Raw genomic sequence first — 16,295 nt, forward strand, 5'->3', positions numbered from 1 at the left:
AAGTTAAAAAGCATTGTTTAGGCTGGAATTAAAGTTTAGTTTTGGTAGGGGAGGTGTGGATAGGATTGTTCGCAAAACAGGCCACAATAAGCACTACAAGCGTTCGTCAAAGCCACAAGTTCTCAATGCAGCGTCCTCTGTTGGGTCATTCAAGATACGTGACGAAGGTCTCCCAAAACGGTGTACTTGGTGAAATAATAAACATAAGCAATGCTTGAGTCCTGAGCTTGGAACGTAATTCCTCCATGACATAAATGGAACTACTGCCTCCAATTCAAATATAAAAACTAGAAAATGTTATAAAAATAGAGTTTTACTTAGAAAAATTACCATACTAGGTAACAATGTTAGCGGAAACATTTTTTTTTTTTGTGCATCTACACAGAAATAATCATAGATACGGAGGTGAGTGATTTTCAAGAGCTGCGTATACAAATTAATTTATGTGCTAAACTTGAGATAATTGAACAGTTCAATTCAGTTTAAAATGAACTGCACTTCATTGCGTCCAGGCTTTAGTAGTGCAAATGGTAAGGAATTTAAAGTAAATTTCACATTTGAGACCAAAATTGCTGAATTAGAAAAATTCTTTAATAATGTCGAGGGTTATTTTCTAATCCCTGAACTGTACAGAACTGGAATTTAAAAAGCAACAACAACAAAGTCAAAACCAACTCTTCATAGTCACGGGTTTGCAATTTTAGCCTAAATGTTACCATTTTTGCAGTTTTCTACAATTTTAGATTTTTAATCGTAAACTCCCGCTATGTTACCAGTTCAGCTATTTTAGTTTAAAATGTGAAATTCTGACAATTCGCACTTTAGTGAGTAACCCTTATATGTGAATAAATCAATGATAAACTTGCATGGATTTAATAAATATATAAATAATATCTATGGAGACCTTGTATTATCATTTTATTCAGATGAAGCATGCATTGAGACACACTTAATAATTTGAACCACGTTAAATGAAAGCTTTATTAATATAAAGTGAGTGGACATGGATTTTAGACTTGGTCATTGACTGCACTGACATGAGGTTGGCTAAACAGCCCAGTGCGCATGCGCGGAGCCCGATCCCTACCGAGCGACCCTAAACACGGAAGTGACGTCACGACGTCTCCCAGGGCAGCGAAGCCACAGCCAGGGCCCATCATGGCGGCGGATAGGACTGAGGCTCCCGGCCGCTGATTGAGCGGGTCCCGCTCCGTCCAGTTCGTCCTGGGGGACCGTGTCAGTGGCAGCCAGCACCCGTTACTCTGTGCATGGGAACCCGGTGCACAAGCTGTCAGTATAGTTTACTACAAGTCTGGGGAAAGGAAGTATTACTCTTATTCTCCCACAGAGCCCCCCCCATCAGGAGGCATGTGACCCCCCAACACCTCTGGGGGAGCAAGGAAGGAAAAGCAAGGACACTGTGCTCTTAACACCATTGCTGGGAGCTGGACTTATGGTGCCCACCCAGTGGCTGCTCAGGACACCTATAATCCCACATACTGCCTATCACAGGGGCTGCTGGAGGTGCCCACCCTAGGGGTGTCCAGGACCCTCTCTCTCATCACTTCTACTGCTTGTAAGAGAGGTTGGACTGGAGGTGCCCACCCTATGGGTGATCAGGACCCTTTCTCTCATCTCTTCTACTGCTTGTAAGAGAGTTTGGACTGGAGGAGCCCACCCTAGGGGTGTTCAGGATCATCTCTCTTATCACTTCTACTGCTTGTAAGAGAGTTTGGACTGGAGGTCCCCACCCTAGGGGTGTTCAGGACCCTTTCTCTTATCACTTCTACTGCTTGTAAGAGGGGTTGGACTGGAGGTGCCCACCCTAGGGGTGATCAAGACCCTCTCTCTCATCACTTCTACTGCTTGTAAGAGGGGTTGGACTGGAGGTCCCCACCCTAGGGGTGTTCAGGACCCTTTCTCTAATCACTTCTACAGCTTGTGAGAGGGGTTGGACTGGAGGTCCTCACCCAGGGTTTGCTCACCCCCTTAAATTCTGTCTGTGACTGGGACTGGGCTGGAGGTGCCCACCCTGTGGGTGTTCAAAACCCCCTTTAAACCAATATATTGCCATTGACAGGAACTGGGCTGTAGGTGGCCAGGACCCCCCTTTAAATTTATATATTGCCCTCCCACTATTGTTCAGGACCCTTTCTGTAATCCCAAATAATACCTGTGACAGGTGAACTGCAGGTGCCCACCCTGTGGGTGTACAGGATCCCCCTCTAATCCAATATATTGACTTACAGGAGAGGATTGGAGGTACCCAAACTGTGGGTTCTCAGACCCTACTCTAATCCCATACACTGTGCCAGGAAATAAATTTGAGGCACCCACACTATTTGTGCTCAGGATCTTTTTAAACCATTATACTGCCTGTACCAGGGACTGGACGTTCCAATCCTGTGTATGTGTGTTAAGGAAACGCCTGACCTCTATACTGCTCTAAGTGCATAAGTTACCTGCACTGGGTGACAGTGACACAGGTTCATTTTATTTCTACTTGAAAGTTTGGTATGTACAAATTCAGATCTATGCAAAAACTGACACTGAATGAAATCTGCAAATTGCACATTTTCAAAATTTGGTTCTCTTTTTTTGTGGTACATACTTGACAACACTATTTTCCAACTTATGAACTTTATTTAGAAACAGAATTTGTTGAACACATAAGCCACAGGCGGCTTCCAAAGAGACTATTTGTTAACACTACAGAAAGAAAGGAACCTCCTTTTTTAAATTGTTTTGTTTTTAACTAACCTAAGTAGCTGAAACCGCTTTATTAAGCAACAGGAATCTGGATGCTGTGAATACGACCTAACAAGACTTTCTGGCAATCTTAAAGGAAACTGCTTTTTGCATTGCATCTTCATCCTATGGGGCAGCAGCCTGGGAAAGTGCTTGGGGACCAGAGGCGGCCAAGCCTGCCTGCCTTACCCTTCATAAAAGGAGTTGGGAAAAAGGATTCTGCTAAACATGGAGGACCCCCTTGCAATGTCTTTGTGGAGCATGGTAAGGGGTTGTTACTTGTATGATCTTTAGAGTCTGTAATGCTGTTGATAGCACTTAAAATGCCTGTTCGCACACTGGTGGAGAAGTCTGCTTGTATTGAAACATGGTTTAGTTCTGTGAATTATTTGTTCTCCAGAATATTGTGGGACTTTTTAGCCCATTGGTGTATGTGCTAAGCTTTCCTTTATTTTCTACAACTGGTGCACTTTTTAATGTGGCATAATTTATAAAATCACTTGTACCGTGGTTATTCACTAAAGTGTGAATTGTTGGAAATTTAAAGTGAATTTACAATTTATAGGTCAAAATAGGAAGTGGGGTAAAGACAATCTCATAACCTTGGTTTCGGTTTGGTTTAAATCCATTACTCTTCTTCTTTTGCCAGACTTAAGAAATTGCTTAAAGGATAACACCGAGCACCCTAACCACTACAGTCTGCAGTAGTGATAATTGTGCCTGGAGTGCCCTAGGCACTGCCACTGTCCCATGGTAAGTAGGCAAACTGTTTTAGTGCCATCTCCCATGGGTTCCCCTGGGTCCCTGAGGCTAAAGCCCCTGCTACCCATCTTCTCCTTTATGGAATATCTGGGTTAAAGCAATACTTTAGCACCTTAACAACTTCATCAAAATTAAGTTATGGTATCTGTTGGTCCACAGTGCTTCCTTACCTTTAGGGCTTAAACCGGTAAATGTGCCTGAGTCATGTACAGGGGAGAGGAGTGTTGCGGATGTAAGCACAAAATTTACTTACCTCCGCAGCACTTAATATGGTTGTCATCGGTCCATTCATGCACACTTGGGAATTAGTATGAACGGGCTGCATGAGCGTATACATATTCAGGCATTCTGTCCATGATGCCTGTGTGATGACCCAACGTGGATTAAGCATGTTTACATTATTTATTCTGACATACAATGAAATGTAAAAAAAATTCTAAAAAAAGTTTTGAAACCTCCTTGCCCCCCTCCAGTGACTTATGATGTGCAAAAATCACAATAATAATGCTCTATTATGTTCACTTATAAACAATGTATCTTAAAGATAGTTATAATTTAAATGGAGAATTGAGAAATGCATTTTTAAATAAAAAAATTTTGACCGTTAAAGGACCACTATAGTGCCAGGAAAACATACTCGTTTTCCTGGCACTATAGTGCCCTGAGGGTGCCCACACCCTCAGGGACCCTCTCCCGCCGGGCTCTAGGGGAAGGAAGGGGTTAAACTTACCTCTTTCTCCAGCACTGGGCTCTTCTTCCGTTACCGTCTGAATGCGCATGTGCGGCAAGATCCGCTGTGAAAATCACAGTGAGAAGCACGAAAGCCCTCTAGCGGATGTCAATGAGACAGCCACTAGAGGCTGGATTAACCCTAGCTGGACCTGGCACCCAGACCACTTAATTAAGCTGAAGTGGTCTGGGTGCCTATAGTGGTCCTTTAAAGGACTATAAGCACCAGTTAAGTGTGGTGGGTATGGCACACAGTGGCTTTGGGTGCTCTCCAAAGTGTTTTTGGAACAGTTTGACAAAAATCTAAACTTTATTTCTTAACCCGTTGTACACCCTCTTCTCTAACCGCATTAATAATGAGGAATTTACACTTCTGCATTATCATGGCCAGTTTCATTCCTTTTTCTGAAACAGTCTTATAGTGTTATGGTATAATTAGCAATCTGACTGGAAAGGAGCTCTAAAATGTACTTTTGGATTCATTGTAACTTAAGTAATATGGATACTTCCTCTTTTGTTATGAAATAACACATTCATTGGTTACTGGAAATAAAACGGACAGTTTCCTAACTATGGACAGACTGTCTTACTACACATAATTAAAGATTTCCTCTAACCAAAAAACTGTGGTTTAATAAAATACTGTTTTTGGTGAAAATAACCCTACTTGCATGCATCCGACCCTACTTAAAGGGAATCTCCAGTGCCAGGAAAACGATCCGTTTTCCTGGCACTGGAGGGTCCCTCTCCCTCCCACCCCCCAATCCCCGGTTACTGAAGCAGGGAAAACCCCTTCAGTCACTTACCTGAGGCAGCGGCAATGTCCCTCGGCGCTGTCTCCTCCTCCGCGCCGCTCCTCCTCTTCATTGTGTCGGCTGGTGGGCGAGACTGATCCCGCCCACCGGCCGAGGAGACCTAATGCGCATGCGCGGCAAAGCCGTGCATGCGCATTACGTCTCCCCATAGGAAAGCATTGAAAAATAATTTCAATGCTTTCCTATGGGGAAATGAGCGTCGCTGGAGGTCCTCACACAGAGTGAGGACGTCCAGCGACGCTCTAGCACAGATAATCTGTGCTATGAAGGAGTAAGTGACCTCTAGTGGCTGTCTAGTAGACAGCTACTAGAGGTGGAGTTAACCCTGCAAGGTAATTATTGCAGTTTATAAAAAACTGCAATAATTACACTTGCAGGGTTAGGAGTAGTGGGAGTTGGCACCCAGACCACTCCAATGGGCAGAAGAGGTCTGGGTGCCTGGAGTGTCCCTTTAACGCCAGATGCGACTAAGGTGCTGGTCCATTCCACTGTCCTTGACTACTGTAATCCGCGTCTCAGTGGCCTTACGTGCTCCCAACTTGAGCCAGTCCATAATGAATGTGGGCGGCGAGGCTCATCTTCCTGCCTGCCCACACATCCCACGCCTCACCTTTCTGTTAGTCCCTACATTGGCTTTCTGAAAGATATAGGGCTCAATATAAAATTCTGGTTCTTGCTTTCAAATCTCTACATAATGCTGCTCCCACTTATCTATCCTCCCTAATACACAAGTATGTCCCGTCTAGGCCCTTACGCTCTGCTGAAGCCTTACGTCTATCTTCTGTCCGTACTCCCACCTCTGATGCTCGCCTTCAAGACTTCTCGAGGGCTGCACCGTTCCTGTGGAACTCACTTCCCTCCTCCGTTAGATGCTCACCCAGTCTTCACTCCTTCAAAAAATCATTAAAAACCCACTTTTTCATAAAAGCGTATCAATTAAACTGTTGATAGCTCCCGACTGATTCCTTTCTTGCAACTGTCAGTCTAATACTATCCTTACTTTTTGTGCCACTTTACCCTGCTCCCTCTAGCATGTAGGCTATTTGAGCAGGGCCCTCAACCCCTCTAATCCTGCGTGTCCAATTTGTCTGGTTACAAATACATGTTTGTTTGTCCACCCACTGTAAAGCGCTGCAGAATTTGTTGGCGCTATATAAATAATAATAACAATAATAATATTAACTAGCATGGACTTCCCCACCCAAAGAAAAAAAAATAGATAAAATGCTAAAGCCTACCTGCAGCCTCTTTTGGTGATGTCACTTCCCCATAGCTGTGGCATTAATGTCATGGAGGATGGCCTGATGAGTGACACAGAGGGGACCTATTTTGTCATTGGTCGTCTGTCACCAGCATGCCGTGAGTGGTGACAACACATGCCAAATATAAACAGAATTTACATTAGCCAGCTTGGAAATCTCATATCGGGCTTTTAAATGATGCTGGCGGCGGTGGAGTTGCACCTTTGGCAGCCAAGGGCTTTAATTCAGTGTGTAGTCCGTTTCAAACTGAGGCTCCAAGCACCATGACCACTTCAAATCACTGAACTGGTCATTACCGGTCATGGTACTTGGAGTAGTCTTTTAAACTGCTAATATTGTACTCAATCACTGTGTCATCGCACTGAGATGTTGCCCCATTTCATAGGCACACAGTAAATACAAATGGGGGTTAAGTAACAGCAAGTTTTTAATAAAGACTGTGACTCTTGACAGATACAGGAGATGAAGAGGGCCCTTCTCAAATGAGCTTACATCATTTGAACCAATGCTCCATTTTCACAAACTGTTTACATTGTGTGCAAAGGGACACTTTAAACCACCTTTCTTCTTGAGCTTTTGATTGACTACAGAATGCTGTTTTTAGGTCCTTGGAGGTAATTATTTGGTTTGGATGTCTCTGCCTGATTTATGTTGACTTTCTTGCTGTGGAGTTAGAGCAGTGTTTCTGTTTTTTCTTTCTGTGGAGCTTTCTACTCTGTACATATACACGGTTTAATACCCCAAATGTATGTTGTGTGATTGGTCTTGTGGAACATGTCTCTTCCTTGCAAATGACATCCTTTAAAATACTTGGTACTTGGATTAATTGTATTTTTAGCCAGTCTGAATACAGCTTTGATTTTAATTCGACCAGTGAATTATTTTTATTTTATTTTTCTCCCTGCAGTCCTCATTACCTTTCCAATAGCATGCATGTCTCTTAATATTTACATACTTGTTTAAAATTATCTGAGTCTGCTCTCTATATTCCACAATTGAAACGGACACTTGCAGCGGTTCTCGCTGTGGTCGTTGAGACCGGACAATGTTTCAGTAGTGAGGTATCACAGAAATAGCCACTTGAAGCAAAAAAAAAAAAACCCACAGCAATAGAATGTCAATTACTGCTAGGCAGATGAGGAAGTCTTCTTCTTCTTCTTATTATTATTCATACAGCACCAACAAATTCCACAGCGCTGTGCAATGGTAAGACTAACAAACAGGTATTTGTAACTGGATGATTTGGACTTACATTAAAACAGGTACTCGCAAGAAAGACCTAAAAAGATGTACCATATATTGGTGCCCTTAATGAGAGACTTGGGAATTACTTTGCAACAAAAACACACAGAACGGGTCAAAACAGCTTCAGTCATGAATGCACAAAATCTCTAAAATACCACAGTCACTAAGGGGTTAATACGAGGATACGTTCCTTTAAAATGTAGTCACATTTTGTAACCTTGAAACAAAAGGGCATTAAGGGAGTGCCTGCTAACAAGATGCAGTACCTTTCTCAGCATAAGGAGAGGGATGTTATCATTTTAAACAACCCCCAGCTAGATCATCCGATAGAGCTAATGTGGTGGCACCGTAAGATCACAGCTGCACATGTGGATCACATTAGCCTGGTATCAAATGCACTTAGCCAGACATTACTGTTCAAACTGATGGCAGTCTGGAACTGTACCATCTGCTACACTCCACACATTATATTGGATCTTTAAATTGGTTTACCCTTTAATAACCAGCAAGGAATAAAAAGAAACAGCATTTTAAAAGTTGACAGAAGGATTCCAAGATGATATTAAATAAGATAAGCCAAGTAACACAAAGTGTCCAATATACCTATTCTAAATCCTATATAATGACCTAACTCATTAAGGATCAAATTATATTACGGTATTTATAGTCCTCACAGTCTGGCCTCTAAAGGTCCCATGTCATCATGGAAAGCCAGTGTGGGAAAAAATCTGATTTTTTTTTTTTTTTTTAATCAAATAAAACTGATTTATTATTTTTGACTTTGGTTGAATTTTTAGATTTGGAAATATGTATATGTGGTCTCCAGAAAATAACTTTTGGGAAGTCAGTTAACTGTAACGGTTTTATTCCTGCCCATAGCCACCATAAAAAAACACAAACGTGAGTCAACAATATTCCCTTTTGCAAATTCAATATAATAAGGCGCTACTCTTCTGAGATTCTGATCTGTAAATCTCAAATATTGCAAATGAGACAACAATTTTTAAAGGAACACTATAGGGTCAGGAACACAAACATGTATTGCTGAAAACACAATTTGGCCCCATCTTGCCCCCATAAACATAGCAAAACCTTACCTTTATTGCAGTCTGCTGCTGGCTCTGCCCCTGATCTTCTTGCTTGGCTGACATAATCAGAAGTGAAGATCTGAGCCAATCACAATGCTTTCCCATAGGAAAGCATTGGATTGACTGAGCTTGTCAAACACAGCCCTGGCCAATCAGCATCTCCTCATAGATATGCATCTCTATGAGGAAAGTTCAGTGTCTCCATGCAGAGGGTGGAGACATTGAATGTCAGTGCTGCACAGTGTGCAGCACTGCCCCAGGAAGCACCTCTAGTAGCCATCTGAGGAGTGGCCAGTAGAGGTATCTCTAGGCTGTAATGGCAACACTGCATTTTCTCTGAAAAGACAGTGTTTACTGCAAAAAGCCTGAAGGGATTGATTATACCCACAGAACAAATGTAATAAGCTGTAGTGTCCCTTTAACTAAAGATTATAGTTCAGATTTATTAATTGCAGCTATGGAAAGAGCATTGGCACTACCTAGATCCCACATATTAGATAGAGCAACTGTAAAATTCTGACATTGATCAAAATACAGCAGTTTTTATGACTAGATTCAGCAGCCAAACCAATACCGTTAAATCAGTAATAAACATTGGAATATCCTAAGGGCGGATTTTACGTGATAAGGCTAGTATTTTCATGTGTTTGGTGTATTACAGCCATTAGATTTACTATTTTATATTTTACTTTTTTAATTTTTTTTCATGATAGGTCATTTACCTTTATACATATGGGTAAGTTTATGGTTTAGGGACATGTTTTAAATCACTTTTATTGTGTTGCTTGTATTCATTCCCAGTACAGAAGGAAGTCTAGCAGTATGTGAGATCCCTTTTTTTGTGTCTTCATTATTTATTAATCATGCTTTCCCTTTTTCATGATATTCACAACATTGTATACATTGGACATTTTGTATGTTCTATTGCAGGGGTCCTCACACTCCGGCCCCCCAGATGTTGCTGAACTACAACTCCCATGATTCTCCGGCTATCTATGTAATTCAAAGAATCATGGGAGTTGTAGTTCAGCAACATCTGGGGGGGGGGGGGGGCAGAGTTTGAGGACCCATGTTCGATTGCAACAAATGACACTAGATTGTTCCTTGCCAATATGTTGCAATTTCCCACTTCTGGGTGTTTTTTGATCCGTATGTTCTATTATTTTATATATTTTTGTGTTATGATGTTTTTCTTTTTTTATCCATAGTGATTGATGTGTTAACTTTTTTTTTTTTGTAATTCTTGATCTCTGTTTTTAGTATTTTATACCAGTTTTATTTAATTAGGGGACATATCCCCTGAATATCTCTCTCTAACTTTTACCAATTGAATAGTCCTTTAGACTATTCAGAGAGCCTACCTGGTGTTCACAACTAGCCTTTAAATAGATTGTACTATATTAGAGAGCGATCCTTCTCTGAGGAAGTAGTTATCTGTGAAACGTATTGGGCAATTCTCTTGATTTTCCTGGTGACACACATGACATCATTGGCGAACACAGTTGTAACGCACGCCACATGCTGGTGGAGAAAATTTACACTTTATTTTTCTGTCATCAGAAGATTTGTGAGGAAGTTCACTTCTAGGACCCTTGTATTCATTTGGAACGTATTGGCTAATCCTTGCGGTTCATTTGGCTTACATCAAAATGGATAATTATTCATACTCTGGTACTTTTATTGGACTTTTCATCTCTCTCTCTTTTTTTCATATTTGTATTGATGTTTGTTTTATTTTAGCTCTGGTTCCAGATTTTTTTTTTTTTTTTTTTAGAGTTTTTTGACTGCTTGCGTTTATGCTGTATTTCTGCATATGCTTCTGAGAGTGTGGAGTGGACACTGTTTGACCCGTTGAGCTCCCATCCGTTGGTGTTTTTTATTTTTTTTTATTTTTATATATCTTATTTAAATCAGATTTATTTTAATAATATGCTTTTGGTTGAAAAAAAATCTATCTCCAGATAAATTATACACCAAAGGTTATTCAGCATGAAACACAAATTAGTTATGTAGCATGAGGCTGTATATTCATGCAGAAATTAAGTTTTTTGTTAAATGAATTCCATTAATTCAAATTGAACTTGTGGCTTTGATGATTTAAATGGAGTCTAAATGACTAGTGTTTTGAATCGAATCCACCCTGTGGAATTCCCTACCCCTTTGAAATCAGCAGCTATATAATCCATGTTGTCTAAGTGGCTCATTTCATTTTTAAATAGGATATTTGAAAACAGATAGCTATTACATAGACCCTCATTGGGCCTTAAGGGGTTAAACCTGTTTGCAATTGTGAAGTTTTTGAAAATGAATTTCAAGATGTTCACTCAGCTGGATTAAGTGTTTAATGTATAAACAATTAAAGACACAGATGAGATTAATGGTGTATTGAAACAGTTTATTAACAATTCAAAGACTGTGCTCTCAAGCTGAACTAAGGATGTGTGAAAGTGTCTGAACAAATGTGTATTCCATATGCATAACATCAATAATTCAAGAAAAATAAAGAACCAATAATACAAAAATGGGTTTGGTAAATTAGACTTTTCATCCACAAAATTTCTCTACGATGAGGACACCATCATTTTGCTCTGTGTCAAACAGCATGCATAGCTGTCCTCTCTAACAGAAGGCAAATATACTTACCTTAAGTTTGCTGCCATGATAACAATGGGCAAAGAGGCTGCTTGAGAAGATGCCCAGCCACTAATGACTGGCATGCATGCTAGGAATTATGGTGTGTCTCTGGGAATCCAGTGACTGCACAGCTTTCCAAAGACACCATAGTTTTATCTGACCATCTCAGCCGAATTGAATGAATTCTATCTAACTTGGGACAGAGTTAGTACAACTAATGCGGACGTAGAAACTTCAGCTTTAAATATATCTGAAGAGAGGCCGTGCCACTGGCACCTGGGTGACTCAGCTAAGTGTCAAACCATTTGAAAACTGTTTGACTCTTTACCAGATTTACCAGTGGACTGCAGGCACCATAACCACTACATCAGGCTGCAGTTATTGTGGAGCTTAGACTACCCTTTTAAATGTCTGATAAATTCTGTTAGGGGATCAGAACTGAATGTGCTAGTTATACAAGGGTGGGCAACCCTGGGCACTTTGGATGTTGTGGACTGCATCTCTTTGCCAGCTTCATGGTTGGAAACATTGTGGGAGATGTAGACCACAACATTTGGAGTGTGAAAGGTTGTCTACCGATATCTTTTAAATACTTCAAAAAGTTAGATGTCCAAATTACAACTTGGTTAAATTATAATCGTACAAAGCCTTTGCTAAATGGCTTCTTATCCATAAAGGATGATGTATCATTAGTTTTTTGAGCATTTCCTGATGTTAAAAGAACACGTTAGCATTAATAATTTGCCATTTTTCTAGCGCTTTTCTCCCTGTGAGACTCAAAGCACTTTACTAATACATAAAACAAGCATAAAAGCCTGATGATGTCCCCCAGTGGTAGCAAATAAATTGCGAATAGCGTGGGAGACAAGATGGATCCTTGCGGAACTCCGCAAGCCAATTATTTTGGTGCAGATGAGTTTTATCCTGTTACTCTCTGTGATGTACCAGTGAGGAAATGTTTAAACCTGTTAAGAACAGTGCCTCCAAGACCACAGCTATGCTGCAAACGCTCTATTAATCCTATGGTCAATGGTGTCAAATGCAGCTGAGAGACCTAGGAGGATTAGGATCGGTCTCTTGCTGTGCTGTGGTGACATCTGAAACCTGACTGGAAAGGATACATCAATACACAGTTTTGGAGAGTTTCCTGGGCCTGCTTTCCCTCAATGCATGCAAGTAAAAGGGTTAACTTGCCTATAATCCTGCAATGAGATGACCTCTCACCACAGCGCTCCTGCACTTACTAGGAGGTCATCAGTATTGATTGTTGTCCTGGTCAATCCATAACGCATGCACAGGCATTGATTTTGCTAAAAAAGTATCGAATCCAATCCTTCTTTATGAGAAGCATAGTCTTTTGCTTTCTGTGTGGCTCAAAGTGATCAGGAAGGCAACAGTCAGAAGTGTGCAACTTAGGAAAACTATAAATTTGCCAATTTCTCTTAATATCTTTTTTATTAAAGGGACACTATAGTCACCAGAACAACTACAGTTTATTGAATTTGTTCTGATGAGTAGAATCATTACCTTCAGGCTTTTTGCTGTAAACACTGTCTTTTCAGAGAAAATGCAGTGTTTAAATTACAGCCTAGTGATAACTTCACTGGCCACTCCTCAGATGGCTGTTCGAGAGCTTTCCTGGGTCATGGCTGCCTAAAATGCATCCAAACATTCAGTATCTCCTCCCTCTGCATGCAGACACTGAACTTTCCTCATAGAGATTCATTGATTCAATTCATCTCTATGAGGAGATGCTGATTGGCCAGGGCTGTGTTTGAATTGTGCTGGCTCTGCCCATGATCTGCCGCCTTGTCAGTCTCCGACAATCCTATGGGAAAGCATTGTGATTGGATCAGGCCACCACTTCTGATGATGTCAACAGGCAGTGGGCAGGTCTAAAGGAAACAGGGACAAACTATGCAGCTGCAGGCTTGAATTCAAGTAAGATTTTACTTTATTTTTAGAGGCATGATGGGACCAGGGTGGCTAGATGGTGGTATTAACCCTATAGGGTCAGGAATGCATGTTTGTGTTCCTGACCCTATATTGCTCCTTTAAGTAAGAGAGGGAGCACTCTGTTAACCCTTAAAGCACTTCTAAGTTGCTTAAGCTTTGTAAGTATTTATTTAAGGAATATTACGGCTTCCTTTTTATTTTTGCAATAACTGTATCAAATTAAAGACCGGAGTTACATATATATATTTGCACTTGGCTCATACTATTTATAAAATAATTTCAAAAAATAAAGGTTGCATAGACATATAAGTAAATGGAGTCGTTATTTATTTCCATTCTAAATGTGCTATCTCATTTTAAGAATTTTTTTATTTTTCATGCTTTGTGTAAAATATATTTTGGAATGTATTTCCTTTTTGGTGTAATTTTTTCAGTTTGGTGAAAGCTAAAAATCTGAATTTGTCACCAGAACTACTTCAGCTTAATGTAGTGGTTCTGGTGTCTATAGCTTCTCCCTGCAGGCGTTTTAATGTCAACACTACCTGTTTATATTGCAGCCTAGTTATATTGCACGACGCACAGAGATACCGAACAAAGGTAAACCTTTAATGTGGGGGGGGGGGGACCTATATAGATTTAGGGACAGGGACACTATAGCATTAGGAATACAGGTTTCCATTCTTAAAGGACCACTGTAGGCACCCAGACCACTTCAGCTTAATGTGCACTGTCACACCGAACTTACCTTTCTCCTATTATGTCTTCTCTTTCTCTCTCAGATTCTGTTAATCTTTTCTTTATTTGTGGTCTAGATTTCTTTAAAACAGAACACAAAGTAAGTCCTATACATATTTTTCTACGCTTGGCTGTCTTTGACCAAATGAGGAGCTTCATTTCCTGAGTCAGAGAAAGTACTAATGAAATTTCCAGGCACACCTGAGGTTTCTTCTAAAAGGCATTCTTTTTTTGCACCCCTTCCTTGTTTCAAATAAAAAAAGACTGCCGTTTAGAAGAAACCTCAGTAGCATGGATATTTATTTTCTTCTATTTGATATCTTCAGGGATTGGCCTTCCTTTCTAGAGCACCGCGCAGAAGGTATTCCCCCCTCTTTTAGTGTGCAAACAGGAGATGGAGCGGACTTGAGCTCCTCCTTTGGTTAAAGAAAGTCAAGCATAGGAAAAATACACAAGACAAAGTAGTCGTCCCTACTTTGTCTTCGGTTTTAAAGAAAACTAGATCAGAAATAGTGAAAAGAGGAACAGATTCTGAGGGAGGAAGAGAAGAGGAAACAATAGGAGAAAGGTAAGTTCGGCGTGTCCGTTCTGCTTTAAGTCTGGCTCAGACTTTCATATTTAGAATGTCTTGGCAGAAAAATGGTACTTCTGACCCAAGAGCAGTGGAAAGCCAAAAGAGCACTAAAAAGAGTTAACTTACCGTATATACTCGAGTATAAGCAGAGTTTTTCAGCACATTTTTTGTGCTGAAAAACCCCAACTCGGCTTATACTCGAGTCAGTGTCTGTATTATGGCAATTTGCATTGCCATAATACAGACAGGGGGCTGTGTAGGAGGGGGGCTGGCAGCGAGCTGTTACCTCTCCTGCAGCTCCTGTCAGCTCCCTTCTTCTCCGTGCCAGTCCGTTCAGCACCTTGGTCAGCTCCCAGTGTAAGTCTTGCGAGAGCCGCGGGGTCATAGTGCGGCTCTCGCGAGACTTACAGAGGAGCTGCACGGACTGGCGCGGAGGAGAAGGGAGCTGACAGGAGCTGCAGGAGAGGTAAGTTACAGGGAGGGAGGGGGTCAAATTTTTTTTATAAAAATATAAATAATAATAATAATTATAAAAAAATAATAATAATAAAAAAAATTAACAAAAAAATTGTTATTAAAATAATAATAATAATAATAATAAAAAAATTATAAAAATGCCCACCCCCCACCAAGGCTCTGCAACACACACACACACACACTGCACTCATACACACACACTGCACTCATACACACACACGCTGCTCTAATGCGCGCGCTGCTCTAATGCACGCGCGCGCTGCTTTAATGCGCGCGCGCGCTGCTCTCATGCGCACTGTAAATAAATATTCAATTAATATAATTTTTTTATTTAGAAATTTACCAGTAGCTGCTGCATTACCCACCCTAGTCTTATACTCGAGTCAATAAGTTTTCCCAATTTTTGGGGTAAAATTAGGGGCCTCGGCTTATATTCGGGTCGGCTTATACTCGAGTATATACGGTAAGTATATTAATTACAGAATAATGCTGTTGGTTTGTTTTTTATACATGCAATATTTTATTTTCAATAATAAAAAGTAAAAAAAAATTGTTTTCCTTGAAAATACTTTGTTTTGCAGGTATGCCTCTTGTCCTTGCATCTTTTTTTTTTATATTGGAGAACATGAAATTAAGTGGCACAACAGAAACAATCACAAACATATTTTCAGCCTTCCTATTTCCAGTAGTATCCAATGCAGTTCTCATTACACTTTTCTTGTATATTGACTGTAGAAATGTTTTGTCACTATCCCATCTCTTACATGTATTTTTCACACAGACGCACACAAAAAAAAAAATTCGTTTTAACCAGGAGATTGTTAGGCATTTGTTTTTGTTTTTTTTTCTTCTTCTATTGATTATGACATTGTTATCTTTGGGGCACATATTGGATTTCACACATTCACAACAATTTTACAAAGTACAGTAAAGAAAGAAGTGTGTTTTGTCCTTTGGAAAAAACCTTAAAATGTTTAATTGCCTGTGGTTGTAATATTGATAAAGTAGCCAAGCGGAGGTTCGATCGACTATAGATTTTTTGTTTTTTCTTGAGAAAGTTAATTATCCCCTTCATGACATATATTAGTTTTCATCTGTACTCTTCTGGACAAGCAGTTTTGATGTTTCTGCTGTTTGTTCAACAGTAATTTCCTCCTTCCTTATTTATTGCACTAGCACATGTTTGTAAAAAAGAAAAAAAAAAAAAGGTCTGAAAGGACTTTATTTTGTCACATAATTTGAACATATTAACCCATAATTTAGTACAAAT

The 16,295-nt window shown here is 40.2% G+C and overlaps 1 protein-coding gene across 2 annotated transcripts in view; it reads left to right on the forward strand.

Annotated features, from left to right (window-relative positions):
* The first annotated feature begins 1,712 nt into the window (after positions 1-1,712).
* ABL1 (ABL proto-oncogene 1, non-receptor tyrosine kinase) overlaps positions 1,713-16,295 on the forward strand; it is a 214,848-nt gene continuing 200,265 nt past the window's right edge. For both annotated transcript variants that reach the window (XM_063432439.1, XM_063432440.1), the window contains exon 1: positions 1,713-3,012. In XM_063432439.1, the coding sequence (XP_063288509.1) occupies positions 2,877-3,012 (136 nt within the window). In that variant the 5' untranslated portion in view covers positions 1,713-2,876. The remainder of the gene's footprint in view (positions 3,013-16,295) is intronic.

This window comes from Pelobates fuscus, chromosome 9 (assembly GCF_036172605.1).
Source record: "Pelobates fuscus isolate aPelFus1 chromosome 9, aPelFus1.pri, whole genome shotgun sequence".
Classification (NCBI taxonomy): Eukaryota; Metazoa; Chordata; class Amphibia; order Anura; family Pelobatidae; genus Pelobates; species Pelobates fuscus.